Source organism: Tauraco erythrolophus, chromosome 2 (genome assembly GCF_009769465.1).
Source record: "Tauraco erythrolophus isolate bTauEry1 chromosome 2, bTauEry1.pri, whole genome shotgun sequence".
NCBI classification, from domain to species: domain Eukaryota; kingdom Metazoa; phylum Chordata; class Aves; order Musophagiformes; family Musophagidae; genus Tauraco; species Tauraco erythrolophus.
In genome coordinates, this window is record NC_141466.1 from 9,078,063 (window position 1) to 9,098,588 (window position 20,526).

General features: G+C 37.7%; 1 protein-coding gene across 1 annotated transcript in view; it reads left to right on the forward strand.

Moving 5' to 3' along the window:
- Nucleotides 1–15,087, forward strand: part of EPB41L2 (erythrocyte membrane protein band 4.1 like 2) — a 119,244-nt gene extending 104,157 nt beyond the window's left edge. The window contains exons 15-23 of the mRNA XM_086632080.1: nucleotides 2,286–2,432; nucleotides 3,810–3,914; nucleotides 6,776–6,919; nucleotides 7,966–8,019; nucleotides 8,228–8,779; nucleotides 10,681–10,803; nucleotides 11,308–11,406; nucleotides 13,568–13,648; nucleotides 14,967–15,087. Coding sequence (XP_086488206.1) covers nucleotides 2,286–2,432; nucleotides 3,810–3,914; nucleotides 6,776–6,919; nucleotides 7,966–8,019; nucleotides 8,228–8,779; nucleotides 10,681–10,803; nucleotides 11,308–11,406; nucleotides 13,568–13,648; nucleotides 14,967–15,074 — 1,413 coding nt within the window. The 3' untranslated portion in view covers nucleotides 15,075–15,087. The remainder of the gene's footprint in view (nucleotides 1–2,285; nucleotides 2,433–3,809; nucleotides 3,915–6,775; nucleotides 6,920–7,965; nucleotides 8,020–8,227; nucleotides 8,780–10,680; nucleotides 10,804–11,307; nucleotides 11,407–13,567; nucleotides 13,649–14,966) is intronic.
- Nucleotides 15,088–20,526: the final 5,439 nt, after the last annotated feature.

Genomic DNA, 20,526 nt, shown 5'->3' on the forward strand with positions numbered 1-20,526 from the left:
TTCACTTTTCAAATGGAAGTAATTCTTGCTTCCTAAAGGTTGTTTTTTTATTGAAGATGAGCAACAACAAAGAGCTCTGAACAGTATGTTAATATGTAGTGCTTTGTCACCGAAGTAGAGATTTTTATTATAAAAATTTCCATATAGTCTGTTAATCGGGATTATTTTATCAAAGACTGTCTGTCGTTATAGTCAGTGTCATTTAACTTGTGGTTAATAACATGAACTAGTAACTGAAGACGTTTCAGAAAATCCTACTGCTGTTGTTAATTTGTTTTATTAATCCAGATGGGGCTATAAATAATTCCCTTTGTCACAAAAACTGTCTTTTTAAAAATCATAGGTTTTGTTCAGTAATAAGGAGATGTATGGATTGCAGTAACCCAACTAATACATTTTTTGGCTTTTTGCAGCTTTTGATCGCTATTGAATCTTTGCTCGTGTATAATTTACTAGAGCACCGAAAGTGTGCATCGCGTAACTGTGCTTTGATCAAGTCCAAGAAACGTGCCTTGTGTCAAGCCAAGACAGGTTTTGAAATTACGACATGGTGTTTACGAGCTTTGGTTGTGTAATGGAATGCCTTTGGCATAAGGTTTTACTTCACTCAGAAAATACATACTTTAGGGGGGCATATTTAATGTCTTGTTCGTTAGTCCTTGATTAAAGGCGAAGCATTGGTCCTGTGACACTGAACCTACAGAGTTGCCAGAAGGGATAAGGTTCTTAGTGTTCAAAGTGCAAGTGTGCACATTTCACAAAATTAGGAAATAGATGTGCAGCAACAACTGTTACTGGGGCTGAACATTCAAGTGAAAGGAAATCAGAAACTAATGACTTTGAAAAAATCCAAACCCAATACATTATTTATGCTGGGGCGTCTTTGCATTGTGAGCACTGACTATAAAAATCCTAACCAAAACATTAAACTTCAAAACGTTCAGTTTCAGAATATATAAAATCTTTGTACAAAAAATAGATGCTTTACCCAAATTATTGGATCTGATTACATTATTTTGATAAAACTTTATTAATAATTATGTGTACTTTTCAGTCTTCAGTCTTTTAATCTTTTAATTCTGTACTAAAAATGGATCTGAGGCTTAAAGTTTAATTTCACCACAGAATACTGAAAAAATATTCTTGTGTTAGTGTGCGTAACAAACCTGGCATGTTGGAAGGAGGACAGATTATGAAATCTGCTCTTCTTACTGAAGTCCAGCATTGCATTTAAAGGATAATGAATTTCCAGAAGAGCTAAGCAGATAGATTTTTGCCTGCTTACCAGAACACTTATGTTTCTGCATGGCTCCTGATCCTTGTGTCTGCTTCTATATCTGGTATAAAGTGAAAGACTGGCTTGTAGTTATTTGATCCATGGTGCTGCAGCTCAGCTTCAGCAGGTCATCATAAAATCTAATTCGGTGTTCTAAGTTGATCCAAGGTGCTGCTCAAATTCAACAGGTCATCACAAAATCTAATTCGGTGTTCACACTGTGGTGTCCCCTTTGGCACTTGCCTATGTGGGTGCAGTTTAGAGACATCATCTCCTTGGTATTGATGTACAGAAGAACTACCCCTGCTTGAGTGCCGTGTCTGCTGTCAAGTTCTTAAACGTGGAATTGGCGGACAGCAGGCTTCAAGTCTTCCAATCTGGTTCTTCCAGTAAATTTAAGCCTACATGACAGGCACAATGAGTAGTCCCTCTGAAGTTAAGCAGGTGTTAGTTGCTTGCATATTTGGCCCTGTAGTATTGTCTTTGCAGAAGTGTAAGTACTTTTCATGGAGCTTTTAATATCAAGAAAGATGCATTTTTATAATGCTTCTTGGGTTAGACAGCTCTTTCTTACAGCTGCCTTCAGTAACGTTAGTTGTGCAATATCCCAAAATGCTTGCTTCTGTGCTTACGAATTTTAGATGAAAGCAAGCAACTACTGGAAATTATTTTTTTAAAGGGCTAGTAGTTTCACAATTTGAATGAAAGTAGCCCTCTGTTAAATAACCATGCACAGCATTATTTTTCCTTTGCCTTAAAATATGGAAGAAACAGTATATGAGTGGCCCTTCATTACAAAAAAAAAATCAAAAACTCCTTCATTCCCTTATAGCCTTAAACTTCTGTATTCTAAGGTACTCCAAAGAAGAATAGCTCTTCAGACACAAGGCACTTCCTTGGCTTGGTTTCTTTTTTTTCCTTTTTGTTTTGTTTTGTTTTGTTTTTTCCAGTTAAGTTTGCTTTTGTTGTTGTGTTTTGTCCTCCTTTGTTTTACGTTGCGGGTTGCTAGGACCTGGATAAGACCCAGGACGACATACTGAAACACCAGGCTAGCATTAGTGAGCTCAAGCGCAATTTCATGGAATCCACACCTGAACCACGCCCCAATGAGTGGGAAAAGCGGCGTATCGCACCTTTGTCTCTACAGACACAAGGGGTATGTCCCTGCAGACGCTTGTCTGCATGCGTTTCCATACAACCCTCTATGTAATACAATGAATATAGTTTGTCCTTTCCATTAACACTTTCTTTGGCTAAGGTAATATTTGTTTATACTAAGTATACATTAACTTTTTACCACTTACCTTTGGGCCTGACTTTAAATAATGTGTGTTTTATTCTTCTACAAGAACAACTGAATTAGAATTGTTAGAAAAAAATGCAGTCGATGGCAGTATTTTCCTGTGTGTTAAAAAGAGCTTAAATTTCACTCTGATTCACACATATTGGTGGAGATAACTTTTCCGTGAGAGTAGAACTTTTCTCTCCTTTTCCCTTTCTTTAACTATTCATAGACAGCTTGTGCATAAACACACACCCAGCCTGTGTGTTGTTTCAGAAGGACCTTACAGGATCAGTTGATTTACAGTGTTGACTTCTTTGGGACGTATTTAATGTAGTTGTTAAAATTTAATCATCTTAATCTCCAGAAGTTTATAAAACGAATTTACCTACTTTTTCTCTATACCTTCTTCCTGACTGAAACTTGAAACAGCAGTTTGGAAAACAAATATCATCCTGAATGCTCGTGGCAAGAAAACTGCCCAAATAAATTTGTCTTGCCATTGTGAAACTTTTAGTTTTATGAGGAGTTATTTGCTACTTCTTTCATAGACTAGAAGTGCAAATAATTCCTGAAAGCAATCAATTTATCTTCTGTTGTTATCCTTTTCTTTCACCATTGTTCCTACTCTTCCCTCCTAAATGTATTGTTGTTCTATCCCATTAAATTCTTCAGTATTCTCTTCAGTCCCCAGAGAGGTGAACTTTCAGTTAAGCTTGCTTGATGCAACCAGATGACTTTTGTTAATAAGACAGTATTTCAATAAGATACTTAAGCAATCTGAACTGTGGGTATGTGCATACAGATAATACAGTCACTGACTGTATGGATCATTGCTTTAATGATTTTCGTTAATTTATGGTTACTGCCAAGAAATTATTCCTCAAATTTCTGAGTAGTACCTGACTATTTCTACGCATAGTGGTAAATGCATAGATACAAATGCTGGTCAAATTTTCAAATGTCCGCAACACACTGGTTCATTTAATAGCTATAAAAATCTTTTTGGTTAAAATAGACATTTATGTGAAAGTGTAACTTAGTTTTTGTTATGTGGTTGTGTGTATTTTCTGTGTTGATTTCTTTGTGTTGATGTTGAGGCTTCTCCAAATTCTTTCATCTGTATTTTTTTTCCCCTCATCTAGTATGTTATGTCACTTTCAGATGGTTTGGTTTTATGTTTATGTATAGTGCGTGTCTGTCTCATTGCTTGTTGATTTACACTGGTTTTATGAAACGAAAACCAAATAGAAAAAAGGAGACCACATTTTCCAAGTGAAAGCGCTGCCTGGGAAGGAGAAGCAATGGACTGCAATGCCACGGATTGCTGGAGCAAAACCAGAGGAAACCGATAAGGTGGCTGCGCTGAAACCTACTGCCTTTTTGCTGTATCTGCGCTGGGCTAGCTTGGGCACTTCTTTCTTTTTCTTTTTTTTTTTTTTTTTTTCCCCTGATGCAGATAACTTTTTTTTTAAGCCAGTACTGAAAGGACAAGGTTGAGTGGTAAACCAGGATCTCTGTGTGTGTGTGTGCATATATATACATACATATGTGAATGTCAGCAACATTCTGCTTAAGCACCTAACTAGCTGTGAAGTTCTGAGTGGCTAGCATTTGAAAAGAGACACAATTTTTCACCAGAAAATTACTGTATTTTATGTGACTAGGATGACAGCAAAACATGTATTTCCGTTCTATATGGAAATAATTGTCTGCAGTTATTTGACACTTCACACAAGAACTTTTGCTTTGTGTTCACTATGTAATCATTAGTCAAATCAATGCTGTGGAAGCAGCTTCATTTCAAAGGTGACCTGGTTCCGTACCTCCACGCTTCCATACCTCTCTTTTCATCCAGGAAAAGAGGGAGGTTTTCTCCCCATAAGCTGGTTTAACATCTATGCAGTGAAAAATACTATATAACCAGTGGGACTACTAGCAGTGTGATAGTGATGGTGGGCAGCAATTGTGACATTGTTTTTTTATGTCACTTTTGGACTATTTTCCACCACCTAGGAATTGGGACAAAAGTAGGTTAATGTAAAGCTGTGAGTCCTATTTCAGTAACTAATGTAAATACAAGGTTTAGGAAACAGTTTATTTCCATCCTGAATTATTTGTTGATGGATGTGGAGAAGTTTGTGTTCAAGTGCTATGCCCAATTTATAAACTTGCTGGTATTAGTAGACTAATGCATTGCTCAGTCCTATTCCTGGACTGTATGTTTCCTTGCCTGTCTTTTAGGATAGTTGGACAATAGATGAGAATAAAGCAGGGATGGCACGCTAACATTCTTTCTTTTCTTCCTTCTTTTGCTCCAGTGAAAATATTTGCAAATAAGTCATTTTGTACTTGTGAGAAATGTTATTTTGGGTACATCTTATTTGTGCCACTATACTTCTGTATCACTATACTCCCACAATTGCACAGCATCTGTGACTTAATTATAACAGGAATTGTGACACGTTGATATATATGTCACAAATTAATATGTGAAATGTTCTTATGTTATGGATACCCGCAACGTTTCATTTTTTTAAATCCACTCCCCGCCACCCCGACTGCTTGTAAACAGTATTTCTTGTTAGTGTGTACAACTGTGTACCAGAAGGAATTTGCCAGGAATTTAAATGTCTTCACAGGCTGATACGTTATTGTAACTACAATAATTTGATGAAAAGTGCCAATTCTGTCTATACATTTAATAATTTTTATTAAATGCCTTGTCAGGCAACAGGGGTTACATTATAAAACAAATTGTGTGATTGGGGTTTTCCTTTTAAAAGATTAGAAGACCCAAAAATCTGGACGTGGTAAAATGCAAAAAGATGGGCAATATATGCCTGTCTTATAATTATGTACGTACATGGGGAGAGAAATGCACACCGTCTAACCACATACCACTAAAATATTTTTTTACCCTGCCTCTTTTTTTTTCTACTTTTGAGTGGTTAGAAAACATGTAGTACCAGAGTACGGTAGAGGGAGTATCATGAACATTTTTGCCTTTTGATGTAATCTATTAATAGATGAAAATTTATTGGGTGCGGTAAGTTAGGGAGAGAAAGTGGGGGTGAGGAACACATTGCCCTGATAGATCCTGGATGTCACACGAGGGCAGATTGAATAACTTGCATTCACATTAGATTTTCTTATCCACCTTTGAAATACACTTTAAATTTTATTGTAGGGGAAAAAAAATATTGGGGTGGTTCTTCTTTTCCTTCTGTGCTCTTCTGCATGCCCTGTGTGTTGTAGCATGTGCCCGGTAGCATGGTGTAACCTCTGTCAGTTCAGCTTCTACCTTGCTGCCACACGGCAAGCCCGCAGGGGCTGCAGCTGTCTGCATGGCACCTTGGCTTTCCTCCGGCGTGTGCTTCTGCCGTGATCCTCTGGGCTTCCTTGTTCTGAGATGGAAATGTTCCTTATTGGATGTTGTCAAAACGTGTGTTATGTCTGTGTTGGTATTTGTTACGTTATTGGCTTTTTATTTTAACTTTTTTACTTCTAACTTAAAGTAGAAGGTGGAAGGAAAACTGGAATAAAGCCTTTTCAGAGGCTTGTACCCACGTGGATTTTAAAAGTTTGCTTTATCACACAGATTTATAGTACTACAGAAAATAGATCAGACTATGAACATGAGTTATGCTTTAAAGCAACGTACCCTATTATGTATGTTTGAATACAACAAGTTTTCCCCATAGAATGGGAAATGCTTTTTGAAAACAGATGCTTTGATGCATTTGCTTAGGTTATCCAAACATTTGAAAAACATATGTATAACATATATTATAAAGAAAACCTCGTTTCAGCGTGGTGGGTATGTATTGTTCAAGGCCAATGTATTGGAGTACCTCGAAGCTCTGAGCCAGTTAGGCATTAGAAGGTGTTAAAAATGGGATACTTGGAAAAATCCCAATAGGAAAGACGGAATTACTGCCAAAGTTAACTGTTCTGTCTGGAAAACCCATGGAAATGTTTTTAATTTTTGTCATGTGATATGCACGGTGGAGAGGCGCAGCGTGCTGTGCTGACCGCGCTCTCCGGTCCCGTCGTTCTCGTTTCACCTTCCTGGGAGCCCGCTCCGCTCCTGCGGCCGCTCCCAGCCCATCCCTCTCCTGTCGCGTTTCCCTCCCGCCAGCCCTTTCCTTCGTAGGCCGCTGCCGCTCCGCCCGTCGCTGTCTAATTCTTTCCTTTCCCTTTTCTAACCCGTCTAGAGCCTAGAAGAGGAGATAACGTCCATTTTGTTTAGTAAGGAGGGCTTTGGCGCTGGCACCGGAGGGCCCCTCGCCGCCCGCCCGCGGCCAGCAGAGGGCGCTGCGCGGGAGCAGACCGCCGCCTCGGCCGCGCCGCCGCCCCAGGTGCTTCCCGCGCCCGGCCGCGCCGCGGGCGGGGCTGAGCGGGAGGGGGGCACCGTCCCGTCCGAAGGGCTAATGGCCGCCCAGCGCCGTGAACGTGCCGGCACGGCGGGCTGCGGCGCTCTGGTGGTGTGTCAGAGCCGGTAAGCTGGTTGCTTGTGCCAGGGGGGAGAGAGGTGCAGCTCGGGAGCCCGGTTCGGTGCCGGCGGCGCTCGACAGGCACAAATGGGTGCTCGCTCGAGCTTCCCCGAGGGCGCTGGTTTGCACGCTGCAGGGCTGTGCGAGGTAAACAGCGATAAAAGCTGGGATTAAGTCACAGATGATGTGTTCATTGTCGCATTCTTATCGTTGAACTAAAATTGGGCTGCAAGCTGTTCGCTAAAAATACGATAGATCAAAAAAACCTGCCTAATACGTAGTTTACAGTGGGCTTTCTGGGGTATCCGTTACGGATCACAGTGTTACAGAACAAATACTAATATAACTGCTTTAATCTCATCATTTTGGCGCCAAACAGAATCTTAATGGGATCATCTTGGTAATCAGACCACCCTAAATAGTCTCCCTCTTGTTATCTATTAAGTTTCATAAAGTAACAGACTCTAACGATGAACAACTAATAAAACCCTACAATAAAGCCTTTTTTTTATTTTATATGTTGATAAACTGATAGTAGAATGCTAATAGAATGCTAAATAGCTTTTTTTTTTACTTTCCCTTAATATTATTTATTCTTAACTCCTGATACAACTGAAATAACTGCCTCAGTAGCATCACTGACCAGTGCATTCATACTTTTATTTTCAGTCTTTCATATTTAAATTCTTATCCCAAATAATAATGTCCATAATTCTTACCTACGTTTGAATGGAATATTTCAATGAAGTGGAAGGAAAGGGGCATAGTTCTATGTGAATCTTGCAGTGAACACACAGTATCTGGCTAGTATCATGTATATACATTCTTAAAAGCTTGCTTGGAGGATGTTGCGGTGTTAAAATAAGGGTTATGCATTGATTTTTGTCCTCTGATTGCTTTTTGTTTCACAGAGACATGCTTCCAGAGCAGAAGGGCCTTGTACTGGAGTCAGCGATGCTGATAAGGTTCTACTGATTTTTTCCATAGTTAAATTTGGCTCTAACTCTTCCAATCCATCTTCATTCTTTCTTTCCTTCCTTTTTCAGTTAACCATCACAACCATCTTTTGTCTTCTACATGACACGAACCAGCCATCAGCTAATTTTGTTTCCATCATTTTAATTTATTCATATACTCTACTTTTGTTTTTCCTCATCCATGTTTTTTGTGCAGAGTTCACATGAGACTCTGGACATAGTGGAGGAGAAGAAGCAGGCAGAGGTTGGGATAGAAGAAACGCTAGTCGTAGACGAAACCAACAAAGGGAAAATGCAAGTTGCCAGTGATGCTGGGGAAACATGTAAGGTGGAGCATCTGTCAAAAAAGGACTCTTCATCATTGCCATCAGATAGTAGCAGCAGCAGCAGTAGTAGTGAGAGTGAGGATGAAGAGGTGAGAGAATACCAGCCACATCATAGGGCAATTGAGGAAGTCATCAGGGAAGAACAGGAAGAAGAGGAAGACGTGAAGAGGAAAGAAAAAATACAGCATGTGGAAGCCACACCTGAAGGCAGTAAACTAAATGTACCAGCTGAGCACACACAAGTTACAGCTGAATATTTGGTCCAGGAAAATGCAGTTACCATGGCTACAGAAGAAAAGAATTTGTCAGAGGAAATTAAGCAAGATTTAGGTGAAGAAAAAGAGGAAGAACAGCTCAAACTGAATGGAGATGTGTCTCATGTTGACATTGATGTTGCACCACAAATAATTTGTTGTTCTGAGGTAAATGGTAGAACAGTTTGACAACTAGATTAAGCAGAGGTCTTTCTTGGGGTGAAAATATACCTGCCTTTCTTCTTCTCCTATTCCTCCAGCTCTTCAGGCATCCAACAAGGTTCAGATCATTTGGAAGGGGAAACCATTGATGAGCAGTGAAATTCTGTCTCCTTCAGTTATGGTTTCTGACTTTTTGCTAGAACTGAGTGAGAATCACCAGTAAGGCAAACCTTCCGAAGACTGCCAACCCCTTTTTATCTCCCCCTTATTTTATATGCACATACATAATATATATTTATTATTTACATGTTTCCAGTGTTTTAAGTCTTGTCTTGTCTATTTGTCAATTGTTTTTGACACGTCCATGACATGTAATTGTGATTGGAAAACTATTGGCAATTGAAATTAGAAAACACCTGTCACAAATTTTTGTTCCTTTTTTTTCCCCTTCATTGCTCACTGCTTCTCTTGCCTTTTTTTTTTTCTTTTAAAAAAAGGTTGTGAATTTGTAGACTAGAATAAGTATGGCTAGAAACTGCATAGGTGAGAGTACTGCATTGTAAAGAGATGAGGCATATATCATGATCTTACTATGAAGTTTTGTAGCACAGTAGGTGTTTAGAGAAGCATGCATGGGTTCCAGTCCCAAAAGGTTGTTTTAAGCCAAAGAAGATTGAAGGGTTCATTACTGGGCAAACTTTATAAAGAAGCAGAAAGGGAAAAAAAATGAATCGCAGGGGTGCATCTCTGTAAAGTTGGCATGATCTGCTGCTGAGTTTTTCAACAACTGGGTGGTTTTTTTCCTAGTTGTCTACGGGCTTGTTCTTGTAATGGTGACAATTTTTTTTTTCTTTACACTTAGATTCAAACAGCTTACCTTCTTTCGTTGTCTTTTGCATGCAGAGGTGTTCTGATTAATGATGTGAAAGAATGAGTTTATAAGACCTTTAGAAGTTGCAGGCACCCACACTTCCTAAAAACTTAGCTAGTTTGTAGGAAGGGGAGAAGAGCTGCTGTGTGCGTAAGGGGAAGAAAGGATTTCATGTTTTATTTTTTTGTCTGGGATTTCCCCCATGTGCATCCAAAATCAATGGGAGGTAACAACTGAGGCATCTAGAAAATACCTTTTTTTTTTTTTTTTTAAGTTCTTAAATATCTTATTGGAGCAGATTTTCAATATAAGTCACAAGTTCACTGGCTTACAGACCTCAGGTTAATTGCTTTCTTTGTGATATTGTAGAGAACACCACTAGCTAACTCTAAATGGTTAAAATGGCTTTTTAGGGTTGTTGTCAAAAGTCTTTAATTTTCAGAATTATTACACTGAATGTGGACTGCTTTAAAATCCGATTATCCAAGTTGTTTTTCTTTTCCAGAACTAGTGCATATTAAAAAGATCAACTTTCACATAATTTCCTTGGAATTTCTAGTCCTTATTTGCAGTTTGACTGAGCAATGATAGATATTTTCTCAGATTAATTCTAATATGAAGCTTATCCATCTGAGCTAGCTATCAGCTTCTCTATGCACACTAAGATTTTTTTTTTGATTGCTCTTTTTTGATTTTTTTTTTTTTTTTTAATGTACTCTTTTACACATTTTCAATACCTGTCTTGCAGCTTGGTTTTAGCAGTTGCCTTCTGTGATGTGTACTGTTGGCTGAAACACAGAACTTTGGCAAGGTTTTTAGGAGATTAAATTTTCCTACCCTCTTACACAGATACTAGAGGGCTGGCACGTTAGTCTTCGTTTCACTTTGCTTCTTTATTGCATGCTTTTTGATTGGGAAGACGGTCAAATACTTACGTTGCTGTTATGTTTTTCTTGAGTTTTTGGTTGTGTTTTCTGGTCCACTTTACAAACCCTCTTCTGTTTTTTGAATTGATTGGTTATTTCTTGCACCGCAGCCTCCAGTAGTGAAAACAGAGATGGTAACCATTTCCGATGCCACACAGAGAACTGAAATCTCCACTAAAGAAGTTCCAATTGTTCAAACAGAAACTAAAACTATCACATATGAATCTCCACAGGTATGGTGGCTGGGTTGTTACACTGTTTGCAAGGTGATTTTTATTCCAGTTACTTGTAGAACAAAATAGGTAATGTCCAAAAAATGCTTTTCAAAAATATTTATTTTTTTTGTAGCAGCTAAGATTATACTTTGCCTGTGAATTAGGTAAGTGAAATGTGTGTAGGCAAAGCAGAGTTACTCCTAAAGTTCTAAGTTGTTTTGGTTTAGGGTTTTTTTTGATTTAACACTTGTTTGCTGTCTGCAAATAAACAAATCATTTTCAGTTTTGGAAACTTCATTAAAATATCTCATTGCTCCTGAAAGGAACTTGTAGCTTTGGTGGTAAATTTTGCACAAGAATGAACCATAACAACAGTCTCGCATGCCTCGGTAAGCTTGGATGGCTTCTGTTTAGATTTCGTTTCTAACTGAACTAAAGAATGTGTTTAGTAAGCAAACCATCCTTTTCTCCTCTGAAAACAAAACTTTTAAATACCAAAATACCACTTTTTTTTCCTTACAGTTTGATGGCACTGCTGGTGGCAATGCTGGTGTGCTGCTGAGTGCACAGACAATTACATCAGAGTCAATTTCTACTACCACAACTACACACATCACAAAGGTAAAATATAATAATGTCTCTCTGAACGTTCAAAAACATCAAAAAAACACATCCAAAATAGTCTTACATGAAGTTTCTCCTATGTCTGCTAATTTATTGAAGCAAGCTGACTTGAAATGGATTGGATTCATTATAGACGTGTGTGAGAGTTAATCTTTCTGTACGCAGATTTTGAACAAAGAAGCCCTAATGAATATGCAGGAATATCTGGGAACAGGACAGGCAAAGGGAGAAAAAATACGATTAGTTATTTTAGTACTTTATATAGGTCTTATTTCTGTGTTTGACAAATGAGTTTATACCTAAATTTTTACAGTTTCAGTCCTGTCATCACTTACTGATCTCTTACATGTAAGTTACATTGTTAATGTAACTGATTTGCCCGAGGTCTGCAGGAGCTTTGCTAATGGCATCTGTTTGTGAGGATGAACTGAAACAATGTTTTCTCAGCCTTAGTGTTGATGCTGTTAGGTTTAGAGCATATTTAAAAACAGACCATACCACTAGATTACTTTGCAAGCATATTCTGGTGCTGAATTATGTGCTCTGCATTCTGTGCTTGAAAAGGAAAGGAAAACTCAGTGTTAATGGGACATCACATCTGTTTCAACCTCATGTAGCGTTTCATGCCAGAGTACAGAATCGTAGAATGGTTTGTGTCCTTAGACTATTCTGTTGGGTCACAGAATGAGAAAGGACCTTAAAGATCATTTAGTTCCAGCCCCCCTGCCGTAGGCTGGGACACCTTCCGCTGTACCAGGTGTGTTAGAACTACCAAAGTGTGGTGGTCGTGATGATTATTATTGTTGTTATTAATTTATGTAAATATTTATCAAATTTGGGGCATGCCCAACAACACAGTTTTGAGCTCTTAGCAAAGTTTTCTGAGAAAATTACAGAAATAATTGTTTAGGGCGGAGCAAAAGGGAAGAAGGAAACATAAGGTGTGAGTTTGGGACTTTTTTCCCCTGAGACAAGTTTCACATCATCGCAGAATGGAACAATAATTCACTGCTTACTGGATATATATTTTATATATATATATATTCTTAATATTGAAATATTCTGAAGATTGAAAGTTGTATTCACAGAATGACAGTGGAAGGACGATGTTTGAAAATTGTCAGATAAAAGTCACATAAAGTAAGCTCAGAATTTAAAATATGTATGTTTCGTTATACAGACTAGTCAACAGGACCTTTTCAGTCTCCTGCTCCCTTTTGGAATCATTAGGCCACCACCATTTTAGGAAAAATTCTTTATTCAATAAGTTTGCTACCACAGCTAGAGGGGTGGAAAATAGAAGTGGACATTTACTTGTTGAGTTCAGTTGTCAAATAATGCTGCTTTTGTCTTCTACTAAAAAATTACTGGGATTACGGTAACGCAGCAGATCCTCATCTTTTCTTACAGACTGAATTTTCTAAACTAACTTTCAATTTTACATCCCAAACTGTTCATTATTGGTAAAGGGACCTGCCGAAATAGTTGTAATGTTCTAATGGTGTTCTTAACAGAATCATCTTGGATCTTTTCTAATATGGTCAGTGTATCTTAAGAAGCAGTTTAGTCTCTTCTTTTATACAGGCTAATTTAAAAAAATGCAAACATATAATGTTATTTCTGTGAGAATTTTTCTCTAAGCTAAAATGTTTTAGAGTAAGAAGTGACAAACAAAGTACAAAATTATTTCCATCAGTAATGTGAAATATGTTGAAAATATCTCACTAAGGTCCATGAATGGCAGAACTGAAAACCAGATCATCTTTGTATTTAGTGGCGTAGGATTCTTCAGACAGAGAAGGGGCCCATGATGGATGGGTTGAAATCAAAGACTCAACTCCTGGAATTTCCTTGTTGCCAGATTTGTATGGTGGAAGAAGCTGGAATTCCAGTTTGTCTGCATATCTAGATCTGTTCAAACTTGGGCTCCAGTAGCAGAAGGAATTCTCTATTAGTTGTTTTTTATCAAGTTTAGCAATTGTTAGAATGTGACTAACTGCATAACTGAAAAAGGAAAGGATGATTTAGCACTGAGAATATTTACTACTGATTGCAACTCAGTCATGGAAATTTATTTGCTTCAGTGCAACAGAAAGGAATGCTTTGTGGCAAAATGGAATAATTACAAGGATTTTTCTTTTTTTTGTGCCGTCTGTAGATGGTAAAAGGAGGGGTATCAGAAACAAGAATTGAGAAGCGCATTGTCATTACTGGAGATGCAGATATTGACCATGATGAGGTGAGTATGTAAGCTGTTAACACTTACAATGTGCTTTTTGTAGTCCAGTGACATCTAGATGGTATTTCAGAAACCTGAAATAAGACAAAGGTAGAGAGGTTGAATAAGAGGACACAGAAAGACCCTGAGACAGTTAATTGTGGCGAAGTTGTTAAGCGATCATGTTTTGTGAATAAGGAGCCTTTAGAATATAACTGAAAGAAAACCAGCATATAGACCTTAGATGATCTCTAAGGTCTTTTCCAACCTAGAAATCTATGAATCTATGAATGTAACTTTGCATCATAGATCGTGTGAATGGATTTCTTACTATTTTTGAAGGGATTGCTTTTTTTTGAAAAAGACCCAATTTGTTTAGCGCTTCTTTTGCCATTTGTGAGGAAAAGCATTACTGAAATAATCTTATTTTGATGAATTTATCTAGGGAGATGGGCTTCTGTCCTGCATTGTATCAGCAACGTTGGAATGCAGCACTCATTTTGACTGAAAGCTTTGAAATACATTAAAGCATAAACTGCTCGAATTTAAAAAATAGTTTTTGACTTGTATTTATAGAAATCTGTATAACAAAAGTAATTGTTGATCTGGTGGAATCATATGTAATTTCATTTCTATCAGTACCAAAGCAGTATTTTATGATATCTTAGAAGCTAAAATTAAAATAATTTCTACGTTCCCAATTAAGAAGGCTGAATATAAGCAGTATACAGAAAAAATAATTGAGAAAGTGCAATTATCTATTCTTTGTACTGATGATTACACAGTTTTTATTGTTTTTCATCTGAGAAACCATAGTAACAAAGTCGATTAGCAGTCACTGGATAATACAAATGGAAAAGCCTGCCTTCCTCATAAAGTTGCGGTGAATCCAGTTCTAACTTTATGAAAGCTACACAAATCAGCATAACAGGATTTAATTTAAAGAGCTCTTGGGGAATTTAATACCACATTTTGATGTGCCTCCAGGAAGTGGCTCTTGACAAGTTGAATCTCTTCTTGAAACTCGTAATTAAATGACAGAGCTGTCCAGCATCAGGCATATCTCTTGTTTGCCTTGACATATGTTCAGTGCACTTCAGACATCTGGAAAGGTCACAAAATACTTTTAGTATACCAGACAATGCTTTAGTAAAACCATTCTCTAAGCCCTTCTTTGTTTTGAGATAAGTGGGTAATTAAGTAAAAAATGAAATTCTGAAAAAGGAAGTACAAAACATGATTTTAATCACTGAAGTTTGCTTCAGCTACTCTCCCGTTCTCTGGCCCCACATGAATGTCCTTTTGCTGTTGTTGTTACATATTTCAAATACATTTACAGGCCCTGGCACAGGCAATCAAAGAAGCCAAAGAACAGCACCCTGATATGTCTGTCACAAGAGTGGTGGTGCACAAAGAAACTGAACTTGCTGAGGAAGATGAAGAGTAAAATCAAAAATGTCCTCAAGCAAATACGTCAGGTAAGCTTAATGTAGCATCATTTTTCTATTGTGTTCTGCAATAAAAGGCTTGAAAAGTATGGGATGTCCTTGATATATGCTATCACAAAATGATGAGTTGATACAGGTGCTAATAGTAGTCTATTAGTAGAAGAATTTTCATCCCAAGTCCAATCTGACATTAATTTTAATTGCAAATTTTCCTACCTATGTCTCCCAGTTTTGTCACAGTACTCTGGTGACATTTTCTGTGATGTTTGGTCATGTTGTTGTAGTTCATATTGAAGTGAGGTTAGGGTATTTCTGCAAAATATGGAGGATATGTCGCGTTTTTCTGTTTGCCTGTACGATTACAGTCCTCGCCTTCTGTCTTGCTTGTTTAGTGGGAAGACTGTGTGCAGTTCCCAGTATTGTAAGGGCACACTCGGATGTTTTAATTTAGTTAGATAATTCTTAGTCCTAAGCACGTTGAAATATTTAACCTTTTATTGTTTTCCTAGGCAAGGATGTAAATGCATTGCAAACTCAAGTTTTAAAGCCTCTTATCAGTTGAAAGGGGTATTTGGAGGAATGTCAGTTTATTAGGCCCTCATTTCTAGGAATAAAAAAAAAAAAAAAAACACAAAACAAAACAACCACCTGCTCTACTTGATATATTCAATAGATCAGAATGAACACTGAATAAATCTGCTGGTGCACCAGTTATAGGCTAATGTCTTAAAGTTCAATAACTGTTTGGGTGTATAAAGCCTCATATTTCCTTTGTCACACTGGTTCATGTCATAAAACTGAAGCTTCAGATTTTTCAAACTTGATGGTTTCGTTAATTGTACATTCAGATTCAAGGAAAAGATTTCATTTGGAATGGTTAAATAACAATGGGAGAGATTTAAAAATAAAGATTTAAGCCTTCTCCTTTGTTGTGAGACATCTTAGTTTCTACTGATGGGTCTCTGTATTTAGCTAGAAGAGCAGAGGTGGTACTGGCATATCTCGAGGGAAAACTGGTTTAGTACAACTTTAAGGTTTTAATATGCATTTTGATCAATGTCAATGTGGGGAGAGACAAGGTAAAAGAAATAGATTTTGTATTTTTTAAAGAAATTAAAGTTGTCAAGATTCTTATTTCCTCGGTTCAGTAATTTATACAATGGTGGTTGTGGTCCATGGAAAGAGAGTTCTAGGTCTTGCACAGACATGCATTCCCTTATGTCGTGGTTTAACTCCAGCTGGCAACTAAGCACCACTGAGAAAACTCATGAGTTGAGGTGAACACAGGGCAAAGCAAAACAAGGAGTTCCTTCACTAATTCCCATGGGCAGGCAGGTGTTCATCCATTTCCAGGAAAGCAGGGCTCCATCCCACATAGCTATTACTTGGGAAGACAAACGCCATCACTCTGTCCCCCCTTTCGGTCTTCTTCCCCCAGCTTTATACACTGAGTATGATGTCGTACGGTATGGAATATCCCTTTGGTCAGTTGAGGTCAGCTCTCAGCTGTGTCCCTTCCCAGCTCCTTGTGCACCCCCAGCCTACTTGTGGGTGGGGTGAGAGATAAGCTTTATTCCTGTGCCTAAGTTTCATAGGAGCTGAAGATTTCACTGTTGGGTATCACTTCTGTGATCCAGATGAGAAAAGATGCAAGCATTGGTTTGAGAGACTATGAGGTGCACCTACTGGATGCTACTCTGTGAAAGATGATCATTATCAAGGAATCTGAGTCTTCCTGAACTAGTCACTGACCACAGATGTGTATTTTCAGCTGAAAGAGAGAGGCTAAAGCTTTAGGTTATTTCACCTACCCACAGGAGTATTGCTTTTCTTTAACATCTGGATAGGAGTGAAGGGGTCTATGTGGCTGAGGAGAGGGAGAGCTACTATATGTTGCCAACTCTTGCCATGTTAGAGGCTGCATATTGTGAGGTATTGGGGAGAGACACTTTCTCAGTTGTGAGATATCCATTGGCAGAATGAACTGTGCAAGTGGTGGCTATTAAAATGCCATCAGAATTTTGAGGAGGGGAAAAAACACACTAAAGCAAGAAAAACATTAATAGAACCTGCATCGCTTTTTACCTCATGATGGAAAGGGGCTTTAGATAATGCAACATTTTTTGACGAAATAACCTTCCCCCAAAATAACTTGTATAGGAAAAATGACTTTTTGACTCTGATTATGTGACGTTCACATAGTATCTCTTATGAATGCTTATGTAATTCTTCCCCCTCCTTTTTCTTCCAGAAGTGAAAATGATACTGACCGTGATCAGGACCATGAAGAACTGTAATCATTCCAAGCCATCACTACTCCACCGAATTCACCAAGCCTAGCAATGATGACCAGATGTCCAAGACTTAAATGCCAATACCAAACTCCTTTTTAACATCTTTGGTCTATATTCCCTTACAGTCTGTCTTGTTTATTTTTTATAACCACTTCTTAACAATCTTAGATTTTTTTAAATGAAATTTTAGAGAGTATGATCTCCTTTTGCACAAATACTTGTATTTTTGAAGCTGATTCTTAATTATATGAAAGTGAACAAAAAAGAAGTCTGGAAAGCATTGTTCACTGGAGCAGGTGGTAATTGTGCAGGAAGGGGGATCTTAACTAATTTAGAGATAGTTTTTTTCCAAATATTTCAAATGAAATCTCTTACTGGAGTAATTTACAGATTTTTTTGTTGGTTTTTTTTTTTTTGTCAGAATATTCAGGTAAATATATGGTATCACATAACAAAGATTTTTATAAAAATACAACATTTCCTAAAATTTGAAAAAATATATTTCTTTGGATAAATTTTATACTGATATTTCTGTAACTCTTTCTGTTCTAAGGTTCTCCTCTCTGTGGAGCAGAGATGGTGTGGCAGTCCTTAGAGGAGAAGGAGTTGCAGACAAGTTTCTTCTGACTGAGCACTGTGTTCTTTTTGCACTTTGGTGCCAATGCTCAACTTTTTGCAGACGATTTGCCGTCTGCAGCATTCCAGATAAGGAAAGAAGGAATAACAAAATATCTTTCTCTTCTTCCAACAAGAGATGATCTAGGCAGCTTAAAACCTTAGTGCTTTTTTTCTTACTGTGTCCAAACTTCAATACTTCCATTATTTGAATACATGTGTAGAACGCTTGCTTTCTATTAAACCTCTCTGTCTCCACGTTAGAACTGACATTTCTGTTATCGAGAAGGTCTACGTTTCAGACACTTTGTCTAATGGTTAATGCAGGTTTTTAGGTTACTGAGTAAAAGTGTACGATGGACGCCATTCGTAGAGTAATAAGACAGTAGCATCATTTGAGACTGCCGTTGAGAAAACCTGTTAAATATTTTGGATTTTATTTGTATTTTGTTCTCGCGGGGGGGTTGGTTGGTTGGGGTTTGGTTTTTTTTGCTGTTGACTCTGTGTATAGTTAAAATGCCAAATTAGATTTATAGCAGCTTGAAGTTGTATCAAGTGGTATTTTGCTTTCTGTAATTCTGTTATAAAATAAAGTTGTTTATTCTCTGTATGACTTTTGGCACTCAGACGTAAACTTGGAAGGTATTTAAAGTGAGCAAGTCAGTTATGAGGACTGCAATTCTAGAGGCCACAAACCTCTGAAAAGCAAGGATTAGTAGAAGTAGTCTCCAGGGTTACCAGAAGGGTGGCACAGTTGTCTGGCTCCTAAAGCTACTAAAGTATCAGTATTTTTTAGACATCTTCCAGTAAGCAGCCTGGTTTCTGTGTTCAGAGAAGAAATCTTCAGACACCAAAAAGACAAGATTTGGATAACACAGCCCGAGATAAAATGCCCCTCGGTCTGCAAGTGGTTCTACTGAGTTCATTGAGTTAGCAGGTACTGTGATCTTCAAGTAACCAAACAAATCCTAACACTTCTCAGTACGTTCTTTTTCACTTCTGAGCAATGTATTTTTGGTGCTATTCTCAGTTTACATTGCTGCCATCTGTCAGCATGCTTGCTTAACAGAAATTCCTATTAGTTTTATGCAATTTGGATAACGTAAGACAACAATAACCAAGACGTTGGTTTATGTATGCATACAGGTGTTCTCCATTACATCCCACATTACCCTGAAAAATAGCAGATAACATTCTGACCTGCTTTCCTTCAAAAACAGAGACATTCTGCCTTTCAAAAAGGGGAAGAGAACCCCACTCAGCCTGATAACAGAAAATGACTACTGCAGCGCTGTGCATGAGCAGGGAGGTTGTCAAGGAATTAGCAAGTTTGGGATATGTGACTGGAGGTCAAAGTAGAGAGATATGCATTTAAGAGGATGTCTTGATGGATTTTTCTTACAAAAAGTGTGTAAGAAAAAGCTTTATAAAATCTTTGAGGTATTTTTGATACGGTGTAGTATTAGTTACAGAACTCTTTTGGTGGGCGGCAAGCATATTACTTCAATTCTTTTTGATTTGGGTCTTTCTGATTTGTTAGACACTTGATCGATACTGGGTTTTTGTTGCAAATGTATTTAATTCTTAAAACTGCAAATATAATATTCTTGAAAACAATATTGCTTTCACTGAGAGCTGTATTTCTTCAAATAGTATCAGAACCTTTTGTAAGGGAAAAATTAACAGTGCTTTCAGGTCAGCATAGCTTGTGTGCTTAAACATGTAATAATTAAATAACTGTTGTCATGCAGAAAATCTTAAGCCCTGAGTGTGATCAATCCTAAAAATAGTCAAGTTTTACAGATTCTGGTTGTATGTAATTATTCAAATGTTCTGGAATATTGTGCAAGTCTGATGAGTTTTCATTGTTACTTTTTTTTTTGTATAATATATCTGTAGCAAAAACTGCAACAAGCAACAAAAGAAATTGTTCTCAAGGCACTTCACAAGCTGGCTTTATAATACATAGGCAATTTGAAATACAATTACAGGCCCAATTAATGAGAAGATACTTGAGTAATTAATTCTATGTAAATACTGAGAAAAGTGAGTCATGTGGATCCTACACAAAAACACTTAATACATCTTTCTTTTTAGTCATTTTCACCTAAGGGTTCATAATGAATGTTGAAATTGTTCTACAGATTATGTCATAGACTAAGGTTTTGTAAAGGACAAGCAAGCAACTGTGGTGACAGACTGCTTTTAAGATAAAAAACAAGATTCAGTGCTCAAAGCGATGAGCAACTACAGTACAAAGTGTTTCTTAAAGTATTCTGTTTGACTACTCAAGTGAAGAGGGACTTTTAGTTTGGCCACTGAAGAAATCGAGTAGATGGAATAAAATAAATGAAATTTATTATGACAGAGGGTCAGAGTTTGAGATTTGGTAGTGATCAGGACAACAACTAACTGTACCCTTGGCTGGGATGCAGTGGGAGCTTCTCAGCTTCTAGGCATGTGAACCATGGAAATGGGCTGCTTGGAGCTGCTGGTGTCCCACGCCTTTGACCTAACCACATCTCTGGAAGGTGTGGAACTT